General features: G+C 42.0%; 1 protein-coding gene across 1 annotated transcript in view; it reads left to right on the forward strand.

Annotated features, from left to right (window-relative positions):
* Positions 1–27,483, forward strand: part of Slc16a10 (solute carrier family 16 member 10) — a 91,944-nt gene that overhangs the window by 46,583 nt on the left and 17,878 nt on the right. The window contains exons 2-3 of the mRNA XM_005073251.4: positions 8,563–8,707; positions 12,363–12,816. Of these exons, the coding sequence (XP_005073308.1) occupies positions 8,563–8,707; positions 12,363–12,816 (599 nt within the window). The remainder of the gene's footprint in view (positions 1–8,562; positions 8,708–12,362; positions 12,817–27,483) is intronic.

The following is a 27,483-nucleotide window of genomic DNA, read 5'->3' on the forward strand; positions in this document are numbered from 1 at the left end:
AATAAGACTATATATGTATTAATCTATGTTACCCTATTCCACAGGGATTTGATGTGGTTTTCAACATCAGGAAACACATCCCGAAACAATCAAAAATAAGATTTGGGATGTGATGTTCAAACCAGGTGGAAATAACCTTTAGTACAGACAGACCATCGTACCATGTGGTTGTTATAAAGCAGTTACAACAAAAATGTAATAGAAGAGATGGCTACAGGCCAGAGTTCCCCATTTCTCAAAGGAAGTAAAGTGCTTTCTCCTTAGCTTATAGGAAGTTCTGAGTGATGAGGGGACTTGCGCATTGTCCTTGCGGCAGAAGTAGCAGTAGAGTTCATCTGGCAGCTGCTCTGATGCTTGTCAGTGAAGCAGAGGCAGTAGCACCACTGAGCATGATCAGCTGCTCCGGGAGGGCACAGGTCATAGGCGCCTGAGTGCACAGGCTCCCTGTTGCCTAAAGTAAGGGCACCGTACCAAAAGTACGTGAACAACTTCAAAGAATGGTTTTGCATTTTTTCAGTTTTTAAATCAGATTTGTATAATTTATTTTTATGTGAAAGTGTTAACTCCATCTGTCTGTATATCATGTGCGTGCTTGGTTCCTGGGAAGGTCAGGAGAGGATATAGGGTTCCCTGGAACTGAAGTTACAGATAGTTGTGAGCCTTCTGCCGTGTGTGTGCGCTGGGAATTAAACTCAGGTCCTCTGCAAGAGCAGCAAGGTCTCTTAACTGTTGAACTATCTCTCTAGTACATTAAAAATCATCTTAAATTTTTTAAAAGTCCATTTTTATTTATGTGTATATGTGTGTGCCTGTTTTCCTGTATTGTATCACGTATATGCAACGATGCAAGAAGCCAGAAGGCATTGGATATGGAGTTACAGGTGACTGTGAGCTGCCCCAGTGTGGTGCTGGGAACTGAATTTAGGCTCTCTGCAAGAGCAGCAAGTGCTCTTAACTGCTGAACCATCTCCCTAACCCCTTAAAAATATCTTCAAATATCATGGCTTTCAGTGGGACTTTTTAAAAGAGGCCAACATACATAGAATGATGAATATGCCTGAGGAGGAGTCTGCAGCACAGGAGTGACACACAAAGTGTGAGCCTCTTGGGAGAGCTTTTGATTAGCACTGTCCAGCAGATTTGGGTTCCACGCTGTGAATATTCTGTTGTTGAGTTACACCGGTTCCCTGTCTGTTAGGATGAAGTGGGCCCGCTGTGAGGGTGGTGTCCTGTCATGGGAACCCAATCATGACTTAACACACTGACCTTGTGGAAGTGCACTGAGGGAATCTAGCTCCTACAGTAAACAGTAATAAGGTCAAACCATTTATTTCTCTTAGAGGAATAAATCTTAATAAATAAATGAGGCTTGCAGAAATTCAAACTGTAGATCTAGATTAGAAGTGAAAAAAAACTGCCCTCAAACAAGATTGTGTATACTGCTGCTAATTTCCAGAAGACATAAATATGAGCCATAGAGGCTTGGGAGTTGGTGGAGGTTTGATGCAGTGTGATATCTCTTTTTAAGAACCTAAAACTTGTTATTTTTCATATTTTTAGGGTAATATATGATATCTAAGTTCAGAAATCTACACATAGAGCAATGTTGCTCCAGTCTAGCACCTTCCGTGTGTTGTGAAGGTCATAAAGCAGCAGAAATGTTAGTCCTTCAGTACTCCTCACTACCCTCCTCAGCCAAGTCCCTGAGCCATCACCTCCACCCGTTTTACCTCAGTGGACTTTACACGTGTTGTGATAAAAAACATTGCAAATTAAAACTTTAGTTCATTTTAAAGATGACTGTGCAATACCTGCTGCAATCCCAGCTACTTGGGGATGGATTGTAAATTTGAGGCCTTTCTGGCCTATAGTGCAAGTTTTGAGCCAGGTGGCAAGTTAGCAAGATCCTGTTGCAAAATGCAAAATGAAAAAGGCCCGAGGATGTAGCTTGGTTCACCCCCACCACTGTAACAATGACAGCTGTCAAGATTTGAATGGGGTCAGTATTACTTTGAAGTTAACTACATACAGAGTCTTGATATTATGAACAAAACATTATGATTGTTATCTCATCACCTAAGTCACGCTTTACTTTTTTAAAATATTTTATAATTCCTTCCCCTTCTCTTTCCCCCTATCCCTCCTTCATCTCCTTCCTTCCTTCCTTCATTTCCTTCCTTCCTTCATTTCCTTCCTTCCTTCCTTCCTTCCTTCCTTCCTTCCTTCCTTCCTTCCTTCCTTCCTTGCTTCCTTCCTTGAGACATGGTCTTGCTGTTTAGGCCTGGACTGGCGTAAAGTTTGCTATGAGGCCCAGACTGGCTCTTGGATTTACAAGCTTCTGCCTCAACCTCCTGATTTTGGGGATTGCACACACATGCCACTACACCTAGCATTACTTTTCTAGCTCTCCAAGATGAAAATTATATTTTTGAATTTTCACTGTTTGAATGAAAGGTTACGATCAAGACAGGATGAAGTCTAGAACAAGCCTGTGATAATGGAATTAGAGACACCACTATTAATTTAAGGTTGACATAATGTAGATTCTGATGGTTACATAGAGATGCCTAGAAGCTTGGTACAGCACTGCATGCCTGTAATTCCAATTACTGAGGCAGAAGGACATGCATTTGAGGCCAGTCTAGGCCACATAGATGAACCCTGCCTTTAAAAAACCAGTAAATAAACGAAACTCTAAACTTATATGAGTGGGGGCTGTGTCAGAGTGGCAGAGCAAATGGAAGAGCCCTCAAAGAGCTTCCAGTAGTCAACAAGGTCTTATATAACCAAACCATGTAGTAACTGAGCCTGTTACGTCTGTGAAAGGAATGTGGGTAAATACATTGATGCCCACGCAGGGGGATTCCAATCAGTTTATGTAGGCAGACACTTTGCTCCCAAGGTGAAGCTTAATTCTGCAGTGTGAGCTGTACTTAGTGGCTTCCTTCCAAGAGTGCAGTATGAAAAGAGGGAGGAGGAGGGGAGACTCACAGTGGAGGACCCTGAAAACACCACTCAGCTAGGTGGGTAAGGTGGTCAGCCACATTCACTACGTGCCCTTGATAGGGTTTGACAGTGTGCCAGCCTATGGCTGTACTGTACCTTCGGAGCACTCCACAACAGCCACATCTAGGGACGTTCTACATATACCTGATAAATACCCAGAGCTGCCAAGCTTAGCAAACATGAGGAAGTCAGGTGAACTGTCAGAGTCAGGGAGCCTAAGGAGACCTGTCCTTAAATATAATGTGGTGTCCTAGACTGGGTCCCAGAGCAAAAAGGACGCTAGGTAAGTTTAAAGAAATCTGAATAAAGGACACAATATCAATATCAGTTCCCTAGTGACTCGAAAATATCATACTAATCCAAGACATTTAAAAAAAAAGAGAGGAACCAGATGGGGATAGGATATGTGGTTACTGTCTATACCATCCTTATTTTTATGTAAATCTGAAACTTCCTTTTTTGTTCTCCTTTTTCTCTCTGTCCCTCCCTCCCTCCCTCCCTTCCTCCCTCCTTCCCTCCCTTCCTCCTTTCTTTTTTTCTTTCTTCCAACAGAATCTTACAGTTCTGGCTGGCCTGGAACTTGCTATGTAGACTAGGCTGTCCTTGAATTCACAGAAATCCACCTACGTCTGCCTTCCTAAGTGCTGGGATCAGTGGCATATACCTGTACACCTGGCCTCTTCTTAAATGAAAATTTATTTTTGAGTTTGGGAAGGAGGCTGGGTGTGGCAAAGGCACCTGAAGTTCCAGCAGTAGGAGACTGAGGCAGGAGGATTGAGAGTGAAATGACTTACATCTCCAGACCCTCTCTCCAACCAAGCAAGCACAGAATCCCTCACTTTATCCTTAAACAGGCAATCATCCTCATGTTGGTATGGCCGTTCGACTGGGCCGTGGGGTTATTTCATCCGAATGACTGTAGTTGGCATCCATAAGGCCACAGGAAAGAATAAACTATAATATAAATATAATATAAAATGAGAGGAGAAAAGGACAAACCTTTATAAACAAAATGACAGGATTATTTTTCTTTTTTGAGTCGGTGTTTATCTATTGTCTATCTCTGACTGCTGTAGACCAGGCTGGCCTCTGTTGCTTGTGCCACCCCCCCCCAGGGTCTCTGGAGTGAAAAGCACCTCCATCCATGGGGGGCACAGAGGACCAAGACAGCCCCTGGAAACTCCGACAAGGAGGGGCTGGAGAGAGGCCTCCATGGGTAAGAGCACTGGCTGCTCTTCCAGAGGGCACAAGTTTGATTCTCAGCACCCACGAGGCAGCATGCAACTGTCTGTAAGTGTCCAGTCCAAGGTTTCACTCTTCCCACCTCCTCCAGCACTCATGCACGTGAGGTACAAGCACACATGCAGGCAAAATGCCCACACACTTATATAAATCAGTTGAAAATACCCAGCAAGTAGAGAGCTATTGCTGGCCAGCAGCCCCCAGTGCAAGAGCTGTACAGGAGGCTGCTGGCTTGGGATTTGAAAGGTTCTGTGTGCTTCCTACAGCTCAGAGGAGGCCAAGTAGGTGAGAGGATAGCTCCTTAGCTGTTCTGACTCCAGCCTAAATAGACTGCCTAGAGGGACGGTGAGGCTCCTACAGTCTTACGAATGACAGCCAAATGCCGTCAGTAGTGCTACATGCCAAAAGGAACTCAGAGGTAGGACTCTGAAGAACCCAGTCAACTCCAGTCAGCATCTGCTCTCCTTTGCTGAAAGTGTAACGTCCTGCCTTCCTTCCCCCAGCCTTGTCTCTTCCACGCCCACCTTGGAGAGAACTAACTAGGGATGGGGAGAGAGGGCAAGCAGCTGGTCCCGAGTGCTTCTGGTCATCCCCGTGTCTAGAAAATATTCAGTTACTAGATGGAGACTGGCATGTTAGCTGGAGTGGCTGCAGGCTTTCTGTTGCTTAGCATGAACACAAAGCCCACAGGAGTCTGCTAAAGTGCTCATCCAGTGACACAGGACGCTGTTTCCTCTGCAGATGGGTGCTAAGGGGAATCAGCAAAATGTATGTGATTATATCTTGCTGTGGGTGCTATTTCATAAATGTGCGAGCCTGTAAGTTTTCGTGTTTGACTTAGGCACAGTGTCCTATGAAATGACTCATTCCTTCAGTGCAAAATAATGACTGATGACTACTTAATGCTTGTTTTTCAGTCATTGGCTTTCTTTTGTATGTATTCTTGCAGAATCAGCAGGAAGGTATGATTTCTAATTTTCAAGAATTTTTTCTTGTGAAAGATATTAGAAAATGTAAAACTATGTATGGTTTTTACCAAAATCCACAGTAGTCAAAAAACTTTTGCAAGGGTTTTGTTTGTGGTTATGTTGTTTTTCATTTAGTTTTTTGAGGCAGAGTGCACTTTTACTAGTGAACATTACATGCAATGTATGTGCTTGGATTTCTTGCTGTGCTTTACTATTTGATGGTAGTACCTTGGTTATAGAGGTAGGTGCCTTTATCTAAGAATGAATGGTAGTGTTCTATTCTGCTGGCTTTTAATAGTGTATTGTTTCTTTTGTTGGTCTTGTTTGCTTTATTTGCTTGTTTTTTGAGACATTGTCTCACTATGTAGCCCTGGCTATCTTGGAACTTACTATGTACATCAGGCTAGCCTCAAACTCATAGCGATCTTCCTGCTTCAGCTTCTTGAGTGCTTAAATTAAAGATGAGTACCTCCATACCTACCTAGCCCAGTAAATCATTCTTAATCATGGATTAGTAAGATTTTTTAATGGGATTAAAGTATTACTGTCTTTTTTAAAGACAACATCTATGTAGCTCACGCTGGACTTGAACTCACAGCAGTCCTACTTCAGCCACCCAAATGTTAGAATTACAAGTGAGACACCTAGCAAAACCTTTTATTTTTAAACTACAAATAATTAGCAGTTGGCCACAATTACCCATGTTTCATTAAAATCACATAAAACTTCGGTAAAAATCACAAGAGCAGCATGGGTCCAAACTAACTAAGCAGGACAGTCTGCCAGACTGTCAATGAACTTGCTCCATCCAAGACGAGGCCTAAACCAAGAAAAACATCTGCTAAGGATGAATCTTGAGCAAACATTAGCAGCAGCTCTGGAGGAGGGCAACAGCTGACTGGGAAAAATTCAAATATGTACTGTAAAAACGCCACATTATGCACAAGACTAAAACTTTAAATGTATGGAACGCTGAATCAGCTTTATATAAGGCTGTATATATGCATATATACACAACATTACATCAATATCCATTTTACTTAAGGATGATGGAAATTCTGAAAAAAGTATGGCTCAGAGAGTGTATGGATGTGTGATCCAATTAATAGAGTATTAATAGATTATCATTCATAAACTACTTAGTAAAAATAGCTTTGAAAGGCTGTCAGTTCCAAATGTCCACACCCTTCACTCTCCTGTCTACAGACTGAACTTCTGGGTCTCTTCAGCCCCAGCCTCACTCATTCAGGTGATTCTATTACTTCCTCCCAGTCAGCTGTTGCCCAGGTTCACTGACAGTCTGGCAGACTGACCTGCTTAGTTAGTTTGGACCCGTGCTGCTCTTGGTATTCTCTGGATATGTTCTTTTCAGCACAGAGCTGGTGTTGGCACTGCAAGAACACAGCACCAGGCTGGAGAGATGCTCTGTGGTAAGAAAGCTCTTGTGCTCTTGCAGGACTGCGTTTGGTCCCAGTACACACAGTGTGCTAAGGTAACAGTCTTCTTTCTGATAAACTGGAGTCACGGCTATTTACATATATTATGTACATAATTAAGAATGACATAAAGTGCATGAAATAAAAAGTGTGAGGTTGTCAATATGGTCAAATTTCATTTAGACCTAGCACTAAGAAAGGGTCTTTTACAGGATTTGGTTTTCATACCTCTGTTAAGGAAGTAGAGAAACACAGGCAGGACATTTTCAGAACTGGGTGGAGCTGAAGATCACCTATATTCTTTTTCTCTCTTATACATTACATCTCTATCTCAGTTTCCCCTCCCTCCACTCCTTCCGATCTCTCCCACAGCATCCTCTGTCTCCCAGATCCACTCCTGCTCCATCCTCGCCCCCCAAAAAACCCAGGCCTCTCAGGGATTTCCACTGAACACACCCTAACAAGATATAATAAGACGAGGTGCAAACCCTCATATGAAGGGTGAATGAGGCAACCCAGCAGGGGGAAGGGTAGAGACACTGTTGGGAGACCCACAAGAACACCAAGCTACACAACCATAAGGTATATTCAGAGGACCTTGCTCAGGGTCTGTGTTTGTTGCTTCAGTCTCTGTAAGCCCCACGAGCTCTGCTTGGTTGATTCTGTGGGCTGTGTTCTCATGGATCTCCTAGTCTTACCATGACAAGAGCTTTGAGACTAGACAGTGTGGTACCTGGGCACTGAGGTTCACTTACACTTTTCCCAATCCTCAGTAATTCTGGGAAGGTATATGTCTAATTCGACCTTTCAGGGACAACTTTGTTAGAGGGCTTGCTGTATAGCCACATTCATGTAGGCCCTACTAGCTTATTTTTAGAAGAATGTCCAGGCTTGATGACAAACCATTCAGTTTTTTGACACACTGTTATGAATATTTGTACCTAATGCTTTCAGCTTTTGTTTTGTTTTTTATAGAATGAGAACCAGAAACTATGGTTTTTGATAGCCACTACCTTTTTTTTTAAGTTGTGGAAAATAGCATACTTTCAAAGAAGAAAAGAGAATAGCATGGTTTTATAAATAATGGTAAAACAAATACCCTGCAGTGACTGTCCAGGTCAGAAATAATCTACTATGTATAAGTCAATTTCTAGGACAAAAACCAAAAATCCAACCCAGATGCTATACAGACAATCGATCACTCCTTAGCTGTTTGTTACAAAAGGATAGTAGTCTACTTGAGTTCACCACAGCTGACATGGAGGCTCACATCTGTAGTTCTAGGAGTCTGGAAGGCTAGTTGAGACAGCAGAATTGGGGTAAGTTTGAGGCCAGTTAGGGCAACATAATGAGTTCTAGGCCAGCAGGGCCTACAGAGTGAGATCCTGTCTCAAACAAAAGAAAAGAACATTCTAAAGTGAAAACTTATTACTACCCTGATTTCAGGGGTCATTTTTTTTGACCTCCCCAGTCGAACTAAATTTGTGTGTGTGTGTGTGTGTGTGTGTGTGTGTGTGTGTGTGTGTTTGAGGGTCTTATTATGTCATCCAAGCTGACTTAAACTCATTTTTCTTCTGTCTTTGCTTCCCAAGTTCTGGGACCATAGGTGTGCTCCATCAAGTTCAACTTCCTTTTTAATTTTTTTATCTAATGCAATTTGTTTCATAGATTAGAAATTGCTTACGACCACAGATATAAATTAGACAGGGCCATAGAGGAATGTTTAATTAATTGAAAAGCACAAACCTTTCAAGAATTCAGTTAAATACAGTTGCTATGAGTCACTACTGGCCTCACATTTAAGCTGGTATTGCAGCATTCCCTCTGGTTATCTGTGCACCAGCGCTCTTCTTTGACACAGGTGGCCGAGTGCAGGTTGCGGTGTTGTAAGGCTGTCCCTTCTCTTCCAGCGTGGGTCGGCTCGCTGTCCATGGGCATGATCTTCTTCTGCTGCCCCATAGTCAGTGTCTTCACAGACATGTTTGGCTGCCGGAAAACAGCTGTCATGGGTGCTGCCGTGGGGTTCATCGGACTCATGTCCAGTTCTTTCGTAAGGTAAGGATGTGGCTGCTTCCTGTTGCTCTTGGAGAGCTATTAAATACCTTCCAGAGTCTTTGCTGTTTACAAGAAGATCCCATTAAAATGCCAGCAATTGGAGATCAGAATTGTCCACTCATGGCGGCACACCTGAGGCAGATCATTGAAGTATATTTTCTCGCAGTGACCAGTTTTAGATGTCAGGAGGCACGTGTTCACTGGAGCCAAGAAAAATGTTTTTCCTTTTGCTTAAACCTATTTACATAAAACTCCTAAAGGAATCAAGTTATATCTATGAGTTATTTAAAGCTATGGCTTCAGTTTAAAGTCACTGCCATCTCAGATCTCAAGAACTCTAAGTGATCATATATATACATATACACATGTACATATGCATACTTATGTACATAAACATTCACATACATATATGTACATATACATTTACACATACATATAAACACACACACACATATATATATATATATATATATATATATATTTTTTTTTTTTTTTTCCGAGGCAGGGTTTCTCTGTAGCTTTGGAACCTGTCCTGGAACTCACTCTGTAGACCAGGCTGGCCTCAAACTTACAGAGATCCACCTGCCTCTGCTTCCTGCGTGCTGGGATTCAAGGTGTGCACAACCATCTGGTCTAAGTGATATTTTTAAGTAGTAAGTGATTTCTAAGTAATATCTAAGATAAATTTTTAAGTAATAAGCTTGATAGGAAAATTATTTTATTGTTGAGAATAAAATCTTCTAAATCAGTGCCAACCCACGTAGAGATCTCCACTCTATGCTGTAAAAAATAATAATAAATAAAAAGAACATATTAAACTATTTAAATACCAAGACAAGATGAAGTGGTTAAATACTTTAAAACTTCACGTCGTATGTGACATCTATTAGAAGAAAGATGCAGGCCTCCAAAGACCTGTGACATCAAAGACACATGACAGTGTGAAGCAGCCAGAGTCGTCAGTTCCCTCTGTGGTTCTGAGAACGTTCAGTTAGAGGAACACGGGCGGGCGCTCTGGCAGCACTGGCAGCATGAGGCAGCTAGCAAGCAGAAGCCCCAAGGCCGTTCTCAGCTAGTCACTTGTCCTCATTTCCCACCCCCTTCTTCCCTGCCTACCCTCATGTATCCTAACTCGAAAAACAGTGTTTATCATGGGTGGGGCTGAGGAGGGATCTAGCTTGTAATATTGGCCCAGTTTAAGATTTTTTTCCTGTTCAGTCAGCAGAATCCTTAGCTTTCTCCCTTTAGTTCCTACCACAAACGCACCCCTTCCTCAATCTAAAGTAGACACTTAGCTTTTGTACTTCTCCACTTCAAATTTCATCCACGTTCTTTAAAATTATACTTCTTAGTAGGAAACGGGATTTCATCTTTAAAGAGTCTTTCTGATTGCTTCTAAACTTTTTATTTAAAAAGAAAAGAAGTTCGTTTGGAATTCTCCAGGTACTGGCTCTGCCCCTTGCTGAGGGTATGGAGAGCAAGTGAAAGCCTACAGAGCTTGTTATGTGTTTCAGTAGGAAATCAAACACACAACACCAAACATTTGTTTTTCAACCCCCCCCCCCTTTGAGGGAGGTAAAGAAAGTATATAAATATTACATTTTTTCTTTAAAATTTTGAGAATTTGAGAACTTGCAATTATTTAGAAAACTGCTTATGTGGAAAATTTGGTACAGAATGAAGCATTGTGAATTCAAGGTTAATTTCTGCCATGTAGTGAGAGACCTAAAAATCAAAACAGACAACTTCCCCCTCCAACCAAAAGGAATGAAGCACCAACTGGAGAGATGGCTCAGTGGTTAAGAGCACTGGCTGCTCTTGCAGAGGATCTGGGTTCAATTCCCAGCACCCACATGGTGGCTCACAACTATCTGTAATTCCAGTTCCAGGGGATCTAATGCACTCTTCTGGCCTCCATGAGCACCAGGCACACACATGGTACACAGATGTACATGCAGGAAAAGCACCCATACACATAATATAAAATGATAATAATTAAAATATTTTTTGAAACAATACATTTTTCTATGCAATTCTTACTGGGGATAAGGATGGAAGTATTGCTTTATGCATATTATGAGTAATTTGAAGATACAAATATTTTTCAATACTTTCCCACCAAGTTTCTGTTTACTGTGTCTGTTGACTCAAGAGTGGAGATTTGAGCAGGATGTGGTGGCACATGCTTTAGTCCCAGCACTCAGGTAGCAGAGGCAGGAGGATCTCTGTGAGCCCAAGGCCAACCTGGCCTACAGAGCAAGTTTCAAGATAGCAAGGGCTACATAGAGAAACCCTGACTTGAAAAAGCGAAGCAAAGCAAAAACAAACAAACAAACAACAAAAAGAAGAGTGGAGATTTGGAACCTAGAGATCAGAAAGAAGTGAGACTGATCTGGGAAGGCCGAGACGTGACATGGGAAGGTAGTGCTAGATGCGGATTAGCTGAAGGGGAAGGGCATCTATCTCCTCAGAGGATTGCCAAAGTGTCTTCATTTGATCAGAGTTGAGTTCCTTGTGATTCCCTCAGGATATTGGTAAGTGAGTACTATTGTCCAAAATTTAATTATTAACCAGCTTTATCTACTGATAAATAGCCTTTTGAATTGGACTTTGAAAAAAAAAGAAAGAACAAGAAGAGAACTTTTAACTTGTTTTCTTTTAGTCTTACCTTACTTGCTTCCAAGCACACGATCCTTCACCTTCCTAAGAGATGGAAAATTAGTTGATTAAATTAAAAAATTCTTGCATTCTTCTGAGACATTAAATAATAATTACTTTACAAGCTTGCAGACTGGAATCACTGCTGAGAACACTTAACTCAGTCTTAATGTAATTTGAATATGATTTCTTCTTACCTTGCACAATGCTGGGAACAACGCAATACAGGGCGAAGGTTGGTTGACAGCTGTAGGACAGTGGGGGTAGGAGGGGCATAACTGCTCTGGAATTCAAATGTCCCTTGATACGACACTGAGGAGACAGTGTCAGATATAGTCTTTTCTCTGAGTATGTTGCTTAGTAAGCACTGGGAAAATGCCATAAAAATACCGTGTGTGCACAGTTAAACTGTAATTTAAAAGTACTATTGAACAAGATTTATTGTCCCTTCCTGACAGCCGCTTATTTCTGAGTTGTGGAGAACATAGTTCTTACCCAATGCTGTGTGTGTATGGTTCACCAGAAGTCCTTGGCAGGCAAAGGGGGGCAGAGTCACTGATAACCTTAATGGTCATATTTTTATACATTCAGACTAAATAATGTATTTTACTGAAATATTCTTGATTTATTAAACCTTTCCCCTTTTATATTATCAGAAAAACATGTTGATAAGATCTATTTTTACTAAGGGAGTTCCTTTTAAGAGTTAAATAACTTTATTTCATGTGTGTGTATGTTTAAACACATGTATGTTTGTGCAGCATGTGCATGCTTGTTGCCCACAGAGGCCAGAAGAGGCCATCGGATCCCCTGGGGTTGGAGCTACAGTGGTTGTGAGCTGCCAAGTGGGTGCTGGGAACCAAGTCCAGGTCCTCTGCAAGAGCAGCAGATGCTCTTAACTGTTCAGCTGTCTCTCCAACCCCCTCCATAGGGTTTTATTTTACTAAGCACCACACAAAGATTAAAGCTGCTTTCTGTCTCTTTCATCTTTATGCAGCTCCATCGAGCCTCTGTACCTTACCTATGGAATCATATTTGCCTGCGGCTGCTCCTTTGCATACCAGCCTTCATTGGTTATTTTGGGACACTACTTCAAGAAGCGCCTTGGACTAGTTAACGGCATCGTCACGGCCGGCAGCAGTGTCTTCACAATTTTGCTACCTTTGCTTTTAGGGAGTCTGACCGTCAGAGTGGGCCTCTTTAACACCCTGAGAGTCCTCTGCATCTTCATGTTTGTTCTCTTTCTGGCTGGCTTTACTTACCGCCCTCTTGTTCCCAGTGCCAAAGAGAAAGAGAGCGGGAGCAGCAGACTCTCCTTCTTTTCCAGGAGAAAGCTCAGTCCTCCAAAAAAGTTTTTCAATTTTGCCATCTTCAAGGTGACAGCGTATGCAGTGTGGGCTGCTGGGATACCACTTGCACTTTTTGGATACTTTGTGCCTTATGTCCACTTGGTGAGTATGCATCTTTGGCTCCCTTTGTAGTAAATATCATCAGGTCACACAGGCAGATCTAGCAGAGCAAGACAGGTCAGGGTGACTTCCGCCCCAGACACTGTCCTGGTTGTGACCCCAGACTCTGGGAATTAAAGGTCTTTCAAACAAGAACAGTTCCCCCATCAGACTACTAAACAAAGTCTCTGATGGTATACTTCAGCATTTTAAAAATCCCAAACAAAACCAATTTCTAAAAGGATGATGGAAATCTTGGAACGAATTGTATCAAGGTAAGATATTTGATGTGGGTGAGAGGGCTCAGTGGGGAATGGCACTTGCAACCAGACCTGACAGCTGAGTTGAGTGCCTGGAACCCACCCGTGGAAGGAGAGAAGCAACCCCTGAAGCTGTGAGAACCCCTTTCTCCAAAATAAATGTAACAAAAGAGATCTGATCGGTCACTTCTAGAAGTCGCTTGCTGATCTTATTCAGGGAAAAAGCTAGTGTAATGGCCTTGTAATAATTTTCAACAGAGGATGCAGCAATTAGGTTAACAAAATGCCAGTGACTGACACAAAGAAACTATATCTATTTGTGGGGTACTTCTGGAAAAACAGGAATTCTCTTCAGAAAAGAATTTGGGAACTGATAGGGAAGTTTTAAATGAGAGAAGAGCCTTTAAGTTTCATGGGAAATTAGGATTTCAAGTGCCCAAGTGGTTTTCTTAAATGTCAAGATTCAGCCTGTTTATACTGAGATGTCAATAAGCAGCATCAAGGGACTTGTCCTTAGCAAAACATACTGAAAGGTGCTCTCTCTGTTTCCTCCTTCTCTTTCTCTTCCTTACTGTTGTGATGGAAAATAAATACGGTTCATTGATAAACAAAAATGACATTTGCTTTGGTTCTTCTTTTGTGTATGTACTAACTACATGTGTGGACTTGCATTTTTTTCTTAACCTTCTATGTAGGGTTATCTGCAATTTTTCTTGAGTTAAAAGTTTTGGTGAAAGTAACAGAGGCTCATAAAATTCCAGGGCCTAGAGGGTCAGCTAATAATCATACCACAAGTCCTTTGTGGGCTCCTGTACGTACGCAGTTCAGAAAAATAATTGAGCCGGGGAATGGTGATGAGAGATAGGGAACATGCCTGGATTTAAGAACACTTTGAATTTTGAATTCTCGTATTGTCCTCTTGCCAGCACAGTTGAGGAAGTGCTGGGCTGGAGGCAAGCGGGCCTGGGGAAGGACTAGGGTCTATCACCTGTGTCATGTGGCATTCATAGTAGATGAAACCCCATCTGACAGTCCTTTTCATTCTTCCAGCTGTCTGTAAAACCATTGAATTAGTTCTTGTTAGAATATGAGCCTGTAAATCAGCTTTGTCAGCCTACGTTTGTCTCTTAGTCGAGGACACATTTACTGTGTATCATCCCCTTTCCTCCCTGTTTTGAGACAGTCTGGACTTCAGGCTGACCTTTGTCAATCTTCCTTCCTTGCCTCCAGAGTTAACGGGGGTGTGAAGCTCACATTCCCCAAATGGCAACATGGGAATCTTGCCATTTCAAAGTTTCTCTGCTGGGCTCCTCCCTGTCCTACCCCTATCATGAGCACGTCCCAAGCCTTGCTCTTTGATCCTTTTGATGTGTGTCCACTGGGAGTTTCATCCAGTCTCCTGAGTTCAGACAATACACGTGACTTCGGCATCTCTAGCCTAGACACTTTACTGAATTTTCACCAGAGCTGTATGTGCAAGTGCTTACTTAAACATCATTTGCATGACTGCTGACTGTTTTAGACGTAATGTGAGTAACCATGAAGTCCTGATCTCACTTCCCTAAACTTGCTGTGCCCCTGACTGTCCTTATCTCAGGAGACTGCAATTCTGTCCCTCCAGAGTCAGGCCTCAAGTCTCCATTGTTCCTTAGTTCCTCGTTCTTGCCCATCACACCCACGACAGTCAGCAGATTCTGAATCCGATCACTCCTCACTGTCATCAGTGTCAGCACTCTCACCCAGGGCACCTTTGTGTAGGGGTCAAAGGGCAACTTGGAGGAATTAGTTCCTCTAGCCTGTGGGTTCCTGAGATTGAACTCTACTGTCATCCTTGACTGCAGGCACCTTCCCTACTGAGCCATCTTGATGGCCCCATAATTCCACTTATTTCATCAGTTTTCACTCACTTGTTGAGTTGCTATATGATGCACACAGAGATTATTCTTACACTTGTATTGTGTTTAAACTTATGGTCCATTGCATATATGTTCTAAAAATGTTTTAATTCCTCTGTCATGGTTGCCAAGTTAATTAAGTTTGTATAAGGCAATAAGCTGCCACTAATTCTGTTTTTCGTTTTATAGGTACTGGATTATATTTGTGTGTTGACATTAGCAAGGCTGTGCTTTTCATAGCAGAATGCTAATAGCAGCTTTGAGAATGGCTCTTGGATGTTTATTGCAGAAGAATTAACAAGTGCTTTCAGTGCCCATGGGGCAGTAGTTGCAGGATTAACACTCTCATCCACTGTGTACTACAGTCAAGGGCTCTTGTTAATACGATGTATTTCCTACTTTCTATAGTTAACTTCAGAGAGAATTTATAAGAAGTTAATTCTGATGCAGTGGTTTAAATGAAGGATTTTTGATAAAAATTCCTTTTAGCATTTACTTCCAAGGGATAGTTTTAGTATGCCTATAACTTTCTCATTTAGTTTTAGTTTTCTTTCTTGATTAAAAATATATGTCATAGGTAATCCTAAACGGAATAAAAAAATCTAATGATCTTAACATGGTGTCCAAGGTTCTCCATGATCTGGCCTTGCCTGCCACTGGAGTCTCTCCCGGCCAACCTGTCAGGGAAACTGAGTTCCTACTTATGTATATGTATAGAGCAGTAAAGCACCCTGAGTGCTATTTTAACCTGGCCACAGGTGAAGGTTTCTCCTACCCAGCATCCTGAAACTCCTCACACCTACCCTTTTCCTTTTTTAAAAAATAGCACTTAATAGTTTCTAACCTATTTAATTGATTTTTATCATTGTACATCTATATATTTTGCTGAATGTAAATTCTATGAAGCCAGGTTTTTCTCTGTTTTGTTTGATGGTAGATCTCAAAGCAAATAGCTCAGTGTCTAGCACTCAGCAGATGCTCAAATATTGGTTGAATGATGAGATATATTATGCACAAGTATAAGGGATACATACAGTATTTAAAGTCTACCATTTTTCTCTTTAAACTCTCTACATTTATGTCATAGTGATATTCATTCAGTACTTAGTGAACGAGCTCAGACTCAGAAATCCTCACAATAATGAGATAAGCACCAGTGTTGTCTGTTCATGGGAGGGCAGAGGTGGTGCCCATTGCTCTGATCCTCACTTTATGTGTCTATGCTGGCACTACAAGATAACGTAAGACATTTCTGTTTCTACAGGAGTTATGTCTTCAGCTAAAACTCTCACAGAGCCTGAGATGGTGTCTGCAAGAATAGATCTCGGGTGTGGAATTGTAGATGGCCACAGATCAGCATCACTTGGGCTGTGTCAGTCTGATGACTCTTCACATGCAGTTTTTCTTACTGGTGTGAACTAGCCCATCCTGAGTATGAAGACAACAATTTAGTTGTCATCCTCAATTGCTGTCATCATTTCTCATTCTCCTTACTTTGAAATTCAGCGATTCAGTACCAGTTCTCCTTCACTCTAAAATGCTGGTCATTGGGCTGAGTTGTTTTTAGGCTTTAAACTCACAAAATTCTTTGTCAAGATGAATGACTTGTAATACATCACTCATTAGCTATTTTACAAAAATGTTTTGAGACAAGATTTTATTGTGTAGCCCAGGCTGGTTTCAGGTAGATTATTTGTTTGTTTGTCTGTTTGAGGCAGTGTCTCTCTACAGAGTCCTGACTGTCCTGGAACTCACTATGTAGACCAGGCTGGCCTCCAACTCACAGAGATCCCCCTGTCTCTGTCTCCTCAGTGCTGGGATTAAACTTGTATGCCACCACACCTGACTTGGTTTCAAATTCTTTTTTCTCCCCAATATATGTTTTTATTTTAATTAGAAACATGCTTGCTTCACATGTCAATCCCAGTTCCCTCTCCCACCTCTCCTCCCTTGCGCCCCCAACAGCCCCTCCATCCCCCCATCCAATCCCCACACCATTCCCCAGGGAGGGTGAGGCCCTCCATGGGGGATCTCCAAAGTCTGTCATTTGGTTTCAAATTCTTAATATTCTTCCAAATCCTTCTAAATACGGGGGTGGGAGGGTGGGGTGGGGGGTTACAGGCATGCTTCATGAACAGCTAGCATTCATCTTTTTTTTTTTAAAGAAAAATGTGTGTTAATATATGTTAATATATAAATGGATTGGTTTATGGCAGATAGTTCCAACAGAAACATTGACCTGGTAGAGATATCCCCTTTATGTGCTGTAAGATTAATGGTAGATCATTTGCCTGCTTACGGGGCAATTAAGTAGATTCCTAAGTCCACTTGTAATTGGGAATAAACAAGTTGTACTTTCAAAGTAGAATCAACTTTCAAGGCAAACAAGCCCATAAATGGGCATGAGGTTCTTCAAAAGATGCCTTTTTGATTCTGATAGTGCCAGATGTTACCAGGGTGTGCCATGGGTATTGCATGACTGAGAGACTTGCGTAGCCTAGCAATTCTGTCCACTCAGCTACAGCCAGATCATGTGGTGCAGAGCTGTGTAAGCAGGAGAAACAAACAATCTTTCATCTTTTCGTGGCTTTCCTAGAGGGAGACTGAGGTCACGGAGAATGGGTTTATGGAACATTTTCATAGAAGTACAGCAAGCACAATGAACACATAATAGTATAGAGCTGATGAGGCGGGTGGGTCTGTAAAACTGCACTTCTCTGCGGACATTCACTGAGTTATGCTCAGACTGAGATTTGAACTGGGTGTCAAACACATGGTAAAACCATGTTTGCTCAGTGAAGCATCCTGGAGCTGCCCTTTCCAGACACACTAGTATGACACTGTGTTATTTGCCTTGCAGATTCCTGATCCCTCCTGTCAGAACAGTAGCAATGGTCCTAGTGCTTGGGACATGGTCTGCAACTAGAGAGAGGACTTTGAAGGGGACCAGCTCCTGTTCTAAAGTGACAGAAATAAGAGGACCCATGTGACCTTATTCCTAACCCCTAGATTTTCTCTTCTGATGGGCAGTTCATTTGAATATGAGAAACTTAGATCCATATAAAGTTACTTTTCATAGCCACCATAAGCAGAATGTAAGCTATAGCACTTTATGTTCAGTTTTGTTTTCTACAAAAAATGTTGACCATAGCAACACAAAAGTGGACACGTACAAATCTAGAGTAAGATACATAGCCTACGTTTGATTAACAAGTAACTGCTATAAAAATGTAAAAAAGTAAGTGGCCTTGGTTTGGAGTCACATGCATTTATCCAAGGCTGCTGCCTGCAGCCAAGGACCATGTGGAATTAGTGTAGAGTTAGCTGGGAAAATAACTGCTCTTCCCTGCTAATCAGTGATTTCACCAGGGTCTTATTTTTTTGTATCTGTATTTAACTATGTCAGGCTTCATTTGGTAAAATGTAGCATGCTTCTGGATAATAACAGATTTCAACTGTAATATAGATGTGTGTTCATCCCTCAAACCCTTCCATTAGTATCAAAGTCTATTCAAGTTTTACGAACCTAGATTGTGCTTATAAAGTAAGGACCCTTTCATATTTTTTATATGAGCTGAAAATGGATTGTTATGATACAGATGAATAGGGAGAGAAATCTTAATTTGAAGCATCTCTCCTTTGCAAGGCTCTGCTTGGTGACTGGCTTTTGCCGGATCTACAGGAGGCTAAGGTAGCTTAAACTAAGAGCATATTTACGCCAGTTTAATCTTATCTACCAAGCTACAGGCCAGACTTTTTGAGAAGCTCTTACAATCAGCAATCACTAACTGAGGAGTACAGAGCAGAAGGGAAAGGCGCCTCCCTCTGGATTTGAGCTGCAGTGAATCTTTGACACCACAGAAGGTTTAAAAGCTCTTGCCCCCAGCCGTCTACTTCCCGTTGTGTCACTCCCTTCTTCCCCTATTGTACCTCGCTACCCTGCCCTCCCTGGCAGCTCACTTATTACAGGAACTTTACATTCCCTCATAATATCCTGGAAAAGAGCTCCATTTGGAGGCGTAAATTTGAAACATGGCAGCCGTGCAACCCAGCTATCTGCAGCCACGTCAGTTGACTGGATTCTTGGCATCATAACATGGCAAGAACAGCTGCAGTGTCTAGGCTTCAGAGCACAATTTAGTTAATTCTGCATGTCTGTTCTCAGAGCCATGCAAGGGTTTGCTTTAAGCCAATGGTCTTTAAACAAATGTAACATTGATTGATACTGTTTTTCCACATTTCTTTTTTAAGCCACTGTTTTTATTAACGTTTGGTTTCCACCCTGTTGAATGTGTGCAGTGTCAGGGATTCCACGTGGCCAGAGGAGAACTGGGTTGGTCAGGCGATCTGCTCAGGGCTGCCATGCTGTTGCATGATAGCCCAGAATTAAGCTAGGTATTCATGGCACTTACATGAAATATTTAAATGTTTGTCAGAAATACATAACAGTGATACTGGAGTGACAGGAATTGTACAGGCCATGTAATTGTATGCTGCTGCTGTGCAAGGCAGGAGAGGAACAAAGGCACAGAAAGCTAAACTACTTGGCGAAAGTGTCAGAAGTAATGGAACCAAATGTATTTTTCAATCTATTGAAAAAAAGAACTGAACCTTTTTATAGCCTAAAGTTTCAATGTGCACAGTCTAGAAACGGGTTATCGGGAATGGAGTTGTGCATTCATCCTGCCCTGGCTAGCACAGTCAGAGTGCAGTTCTTCAGTGTTGTTAGCAGAAGTTACCTTGTTCGTCTCTCCTGTGTGATAGATCTTTCCATAAAAACAAGGCCCACAGTAGGACCCTTCTATTTCACTTGCTTGCTTTGTTGTTTATTCATCACTGGGGTCTGTGCTGCACGCATATGCAGGTCAGAGGACAATTTTTGGGAGTTGGTTTCCTTTTTCCAGTATGGGTTCTGGGTGCCAAACTGATTAGGCAAGCACTTTTTTTAAACCACTGAGCCATCTTGCTAGCCTAACAGAATCCTTTAAATGAATGATCACTGTATACCAGGTTCTCCTCTCCTTTCTCCTCTACTTCCTTTTTCTTTCCCCCTTCCTTCATTCCTTCCTTCCTTCCTTCCTTTGTTCCTTCCTTCCTTCCTTTGTTCCTTCGTTCCTTCCTTCCTTCCTTCCTTCGTTCCTTCGTTCGTTCGTTCGTTCCTTCCTTCCTTCGTTTGTTCCTTCCTTCCTTCCTTTCTTCCTTCCTTCTTTCTTGTTTTATATTGTGAGACAGTTTCTCTATGAATTTCTGGCTGTCCTGAAACTCACTGTGTAGCCGAGGCTAGCCTCCGGCTTACAGAGATCCCCATGCCTCCCTCCAACTACTGGGATTAAAGTTGTCTGCCACTATGCCTGGCTGTGGTTACATTTCCAGACCCCACTCAGGGAGTAACCCTTCTGAAGGGAGAGTGCAACCACTGCTTCTCTCACAAGGACCTTGAGGCACAGAGAAGTTTCCTGCTACTCACAAGTTGCAGGGTTCTATTCTACACTAGAATGGTTTTAAAATAGACTTAGAATAGGTTTTCCATTCTGTCAGTGTCATTTGTCCCGCTCACATGTGACTTGTTTTTAATTACAATTTGGTTCAACAGATTCAAGCACACGTGCGTTGAACAATACCAAGTGTCTGTTGTGTACCGCGAGCATTCAAGGGGATATCGAGCATGAACAGTTGCAGTGTCTCTAATGGAGGTGGCTCTAGTGTTGCTCAGAGACATCTCTTGAGGTCACATCAAGCACATCTGTGTGTGGTGTTAGTAGTTGGAGGACTTGGGAAGCCTAGGATGCAGAATTTCTGAAGTCTGTCTTTAAAGCCAGCCAGTGGTCAAAAACTTTTATTCAACTTAATTTTTTTTCTGGTGTATTATATTAAAAACTTGAATGCTGAAATTTCAGTCTTACCTACATTACCTCCAGGATCCAAACATTGCGTTTTTCTCTGTATATATGAACGCTTCTAAAAATACTCTAGTTTTGCTCATCTCTTGTTGCTTATGACATGAATGGCCTCTTGCTTTGTTCCTGCATTTTTTCAGTGGTGTCTGTGCCTTCTTTGCTTTTCTAGCTTTTCTAACCTTGCATTTATTTCCCTTCAGATCTCAACATCTGCTGCAGTTTGGCTTTTCAGGTTAGTGCCACTTTGCCCGTTTCTTTTAGTTTAATGACACAGGAAGCATTCACCAGCACTCTCCCACTAGGAAGAGTACGAGTCTTACTCCTTTGGCTTCTGTGATTTATTAATGGTGAAGTTATATATTCACAAAACATTCATCACAACAAGTTAGGGTAGGAATTTTAAAAAAGGTTATTTTGGCTGAGTGTGGTGGTGCACACCTTTAATCCCAGCACTTGGGAGACAGAGAGAGGCAGATCTCTGTGAGTTCGAGGCCATTCTGGTCTACAGAGTGAGTGCTAGGATAGGCTCCGAAGCTACAAAGAGAAACCCTGTCTTGAAAAACAAAAAACAAAAACAAAAAACAAAAAAGGATTGGATGGCAAAAGATGTATGTATGTATGTATATGTGTACATACATGTACACACACACACACACACAAACACACACACATATATATATAGTCTTGCTCAAGTGATCCTGGCTGGGCCTTGCAGCTTTTCCCAGCTGCTTCCAGAAGAACCAGGGTGACTGCAGACCAGCAAGTAGGCTAAGATGTCTGTGCTTCTTTTGGCCCAAGCATACAACTGTGCAGTTTAAAATGTTGTCATTTGCTGCGTGGTGGTGGCACATGCCTTTATCCCCGGACTTGAGAGGCAGAGGCAGGCAGACCTCTGTAAATTTGAGGTCAGCCTTTTCTACAAAGTGGGTTCCAGGATACCAGGAACTCACTTGGTAGACCAGAACTCACTTTGTAACTCATTTCTTTGTTATACAGAGAAACCTTGTTGTGAGAGAAAGTTTCCATATAGCCAGATGTGTTGGCACACCCCTGTGATTTCAGTACTTAGGAGGTTAAGATGGGAGTCATGGGTTCAAAGCCACAGTAGTAAAACTGAGCCTCACAGCCCCCAAATAACAGAATGCTACCGTGCATTCATGATTGAATTTGTATTCGTTGTAATGTCTTCAGTGTAAATCTAGGGCTCCAACCTATCTGATTATTTTGTTTGTGTGAGCTATCTTTCCAGGGTTGCTGCTTTCAGGGCTTTTCACAAATCCTGGCTTTGTTTGTCCTTATGAGTTTTCCTCAGGAAAATTGGCGTCTTTCTGTTGATGTCTTAAGCCTAACTGTTCCTCAGTTTCACCACTCCTCAGCTCCAGGACCTTCTCTGACCCCGGGGTTAGAATTGCTCAGGACTAGGAATCACACGGTGCCTGGTCCCACCCTCCTCTTCCAGAGACACTGTCTAAGCCATGCATCACTTTGGTCCTCACAGCAGTCCTATGATGCTGGGACCTGGTCTGGGACTCCAACTTCCAACCTTCCAGACTCTCTACCTCCCAAGCGCTGAGATTATAGGTGCTGGGAAGGAGCTCAGGGCCTCGTGCAGGCCAGGCAAGTACTCTACTGAATGTGTTACACTCCCACGCCCTACACAAGGTTAAAAACATGAGAGAAAAGGATTTATCATTTATCTGCAGTGCTGGAGATGCTAAGTAAGCAGACCCCAATGAGCTACACCTCAAAATAGAGGCATGTTAACAAACTGGTTTTTGTAAGTAATTCAACCAGAAATTTTACGAAATCTTGATCTTATCTAAGTGATGCTGTCAAAGATATATATATATATATACATATATATATATATATTTAACCCATAGGAAATTATTTTTTTAAGAATAGCAGGGGGAAAATAGCAAATGCTTCTAGAAGAATTTTTAGGTAGAAAATGTTTTCAGAATTAGACTTAAAAGAAAAAAAAACACCTCTTTTTTTTTTTTTTACCCATTGGTGGCTATTAAGTAATCTGTATTCCAGAAAGGTTCTTTTTTTTTCTCCAGTTGTTTTTTCCTGTCTTAATGGTGCTGTGTCATTATCAATACCTTGGAAACCCATCTTAATGAAATGGAAAGCGTGGTTGTTTAAGAAAACAAACAGAATCAGCAGTGATGCCTCCTGGAGTCCGGCAGGCCAAAGGTCAGCTTCTGTCCCAGCCAGCTGCTGAGGAAGCAGTAGGTACCCTGAACCTGAAAACCCCTCCTGGGCAACCTAAAGATGTCAGTCCTCAAACACGACAGCAAGTGCAAACAGATGGCTTTTCCTCTCAGTATAGCTGATCTGATTTAACAGACCGAAATGACATTTTGTGACTTATCAGATCCTTGGCTCTATTCTGCCCATAATGTTCTAGTTCTGTGTTTTGGTATAAAAGGCTTAATTTTATCAACATAGACTTCTGCAGTTAACCGACTCCCACCTTCGTAACCACTTCAATTGGCCAGCTGGTATGTAGTGCTCTTGCCAAACTTCCTTTTCATTTACTGTTAAATTTCCCTTTTAAAAAGGCAAAACCAGAGATAGAAAAAGCAAGTCTGTAAAGAGAAACGCTAAGTTTATTCCATCCAGATCTCTGATGATCCAGGTTTGAAGTCAAAGGGTAGCGTGAAGTTTTGCTTTGTGACCAATTCTGAGATTAACTATTAACAACTCTAGCAGGGTTTCTACTCCCTTTCAAAGGCACATGTTTTTGATTAGTTTTATTTTGTTTTTTAAAGGGGCCAAGCTCTTTCTTTGACTTTTCCTGTTAAAGAAGTAATGCAGGCTATACTCCTGGAAATTGGGAGATAGAAGAATTTGAGTTTGAGGATAAGTTGGACCTTATAGTAGAACCCTACCTCCCCTTCCTGCTAAATTCAACTAAAAAGAAAATAGAAACCAAGTGGTCTTCTAGAGGTACGGGATAGCTTTTTAACAGTTTGGATGGAGATAAACTCACTTATGTTAATATTTTTTAGTTTAAAATTTGTCTATTTGTTAGATTCACATATTTTGTGTGTATGAGTGTTTTTCCTTGCATGTATGCTATGCACCCCTTGTATACCTTGTACCTGAAAGGTCAGAAGAAGACGTCAGATCCCCTGGGACTGGAGCTACTGATGGTTGTGAGCCATGGTGTGGGTGCTGGGGATTGAACCCAGACCCTCTTGCAAGAGCAACAAATGCTCTTAACCTCCGAGCCATCTCTTCAGTTCCACATTCTAGGTTTTAATACAAGGGCTGTATCCATAACTGGCCTGAAATTCCCTAAGCAGACAAAGCTGGACTCAAAATGGTGTCAGTTCTGCTGCCTCTGTCTTTCCTGCATGCTGAGATACAGGCATGTGCCACCATGTCCAGCAGGGTGGGTGTATTTTTAGAAATTGCTTTCAGACACACGCAAACAAGAAGCAGCTGGCCCATGCTGCTGCTGCCTGGTGTGAGTAGCAGTGAGGAGAAATAGGACCCCTGTTAGGAAATAGGGGGTCAAAGTCAGTTTGAACCCCAGAATCACCCAACATTACACAGTATCTATTATCTGAGTTTTATCACCATGCAAACTACAGATACAGGTCCTGTCCCCGCAAATAATTTATTTTAGGAATTAAGGAATGTACATGCTTACCTGTTCTCTTCAGGTGTGTATTTCAAGAGCAAGGGCAGATAGATGACCAAGCAATCACAATTGCCACAAATATGACAGAAGGTGACAGGTGACCAAATTCTTTTTTATCATTCCAGAGAGCACAATGAGGAGCAACAGCTGTAGATGATAAAAATGGGAGGATTTGGGTTGTCGTCTTTGTGCTGTATTTTTCAGCGACAGCTCTTTCACTCTCACGTCCTGCAGGGCCCCACTGAAGCTTCTCTTGTCCCGTTTCCTTACCCCCCCCCTTCACAGTGAGGCAACCAACCGTTGATGCAAGGCCACTGCCAAGGTGTTTTTTCTTAATTCTTCAACAATGTGCAGTCTAACTTATATACTAAAAATTCCTATATCGTGTTCTTTGCATGACATGTTATGTAATCATTATATGGAAGATTGTAGGCAAAAGGCACTTAACACCTTACGTGTGTGTGTGTGTGTGTGTGTGTGTGTGTGTGTGTGAGAGAGAGAGAGAGAGAGAGAGAGAGAGAGAGAGAGAGAGAGAGAGAGAGAGAGAAGGGGGGTCAGCAATAGCTAGTGATCTTGTTTCATAGATAAATAACACAAATGAGGAGATTGTCTAGACCTTTCTGACCCATGGCATTGGTGTTTGCAAATGTGTGCAGCTACTGTGTTTTATTGTAGTGCTACTGTGTTGTGCATGGCTGTCCACTTAGTCTTCTTCCATGACTGAATCTCAGAACCAAAGCTCTCTGCCATGTTTTCTCAGTAGAAGAGGCCCTCTGTCCCCATCTCTTACACTATGGCTCCCCTGCAGAAGAGGTGTAGGGGAACGGTGCCAGAACAGAGGTTATCCTAGTGAGATGAGTGATTTTCATAGGCTGCTGCCCTTGACCCCTTCAGAAGAAAATGCCATCTGTTTTGCCTTCAGTTGTCTGATGAGAAAAATGTCCACCATTTAGTTAAGGTGAAGGCGGTTCGAGGAAGGGGAGGCCCTGTTGACTCAGGGCTATAGAATGAGCACATACTCTAGGCTGAAAGTTCTCAGTTATCTTTGGATATCAAACAGTAAGTTTCATACACTGTAAAAACGGCCTCTCTGGTCAGCAAAAGCTGCTGTTGTTTGAAAGATGTAGCAGTGTTTATGAGCAGGTGATGTTCAAGATGTTTCCAGAGGTGTTCAGGTCCAGATTAAACTTGAGCTCTCAATAAAAAACATGTTTCTGCCCTAAAAGATACTTATGCTCACTGATAAAGTCCAAAGGTAAAATCCAGGGTGGAGTCCAGGAGATGGATCAGCAGATGCAGGTACTCGCCACTAAGCCTGATGACCAGAATTCCATCCCCAGAACCCACACGGTGGTAGGAGACAACTTGCTATTGAAAGTTGTCCTTGTACCTCCACACATACGCTGTGGTATGTGTGCACCCCACCATGCACATACACATGATAAATAAGTGTTGTTGTTGTTGTTTTAATTCTTTAAGTCAAGTCTGGCCAAGATATCAGGATTGGAACTTTGAAGCACCAGCCCGTGCCACATAGTGAGACCCCTTTTCAAAAAGGCTTACTTATCGGTGTTACAGATCAAATCTATTCTGTCATTGAACTTATGCCTCTCCCTCCCAACGAAGTTAATTTTAAACAACTGATCTAAAAATAATGTCCCCTGGATAAATACTAGGCTCCAGTATAAGCTTTCTGTTTGTTTAATAAATGAGTTAAGTTAAATATGAAAGTATCTGTCCCAGTTTCCAGTCTCTGCCCACATGAGTATTAGAAATAGCAGTTTGGCCATGGCTTGCTTTGTGTAGAACAGTGCATGCTGGTGTCCAGAGGTTGAGAGGCAGCAGTTTTTCTGGAGGTTCAGGCCAAACCTACCTGGCACTTCTGCCTCAGTGAGGAAGAACTTGAGACCAGGCATCCAGTGCGGGATCACCTGCGCTGCACTCTCCCTCACCTAATAACCAAAAATACTAGTGGGACTACCTGTCCTGCATGCTCTCTCACCTAATAATAAAAATACCTTAATTTTCAAGTTTGGGTGGAACATACAGAGAGGAGTTTTAGAAGCTGATGCTCTTGCTTTATTCAAGTGACAGTGACACAAATCTGACATAGTAGTGTCCTTAGTTATTAAAGAACTATCCAATTAAGGCATAATTTTAATTTCACCAACTTATTTAGAAGTTGTTAGTGTACACTCATTGTATAAAACAGTGGGTTTCGTCGTGACGTCGTGACGTGTTTGTGTATTAGCATACTCACACTCTTTTTACCTAGCCTCTTTAAGACCTCTAACATCTCACCTTATTATTTCTTACAAAGATTACAGAACAGGTTGGGAAAGGCACAAAACTCAAAAAATGACAGAAATAGAAATTTGTTAGGCTAGTGTTCTTAGTTTCATCAAAAGCATAACCGATGAATTCTGTCTTCCAAGTATTAAAGGGTGTCTCTATGAAAGCTACAGTAGCAGCTAGCCATGTAGCTAGAGGTACAGCACTTGCTTGGCATCTGGAGGCTCTGATTTTTCCCTCCACATGGGATGGAGAAGGTAGAGGTCCCCTGGATGCTTTCAGTTCTTCCTAAAGAACATTCGGGACACACTCCGCCATAGCACGTCTATCTTGCATTAGCCATTCTCCCCCAGAATGAGCTCTTTCAGCATTATCTGCAAGCTCCTGGTTCCTTCACTGTCAGTAAATTCATCAAGAAACACAATCCAAGCCACTTTGTACTTTAAAAACTAGAAAAATTGGTTGACTATTGTAAAAGAAAAAACAACAAAGAAATGAAATTAGTACTTAGCTATGTAGCTGAAATATTGCTTTAACAGGCACTTAATATTAGGCTACTTTGCATGCCTTCCCCTCCCCGATGTCTTCTGACTCCCCGCATGCTGTATTCATAGCATATCTCAGCTTGGACTTGTCATTTTAGCGCTCAGTTGCTGTTACAGTGTAAGCAT

The sequence above is a fragment of the Mesocricetus auratus genome, unplaced genomic scaffold, assembly GCF_017639785.1.
Source record: "Mesocricetus auratus isolate SY011 unplaced genomic scaffold, BCM_Maur_2.0 Super-Scaffold_100018, whole genome shotgun sequence".
Lineage (NCBI taxonomy): Eukaryota > Metazoa > Chordata > Mammalia > Rodentia > Cricetidae > Mesocricetus > Mesocricetus auratus.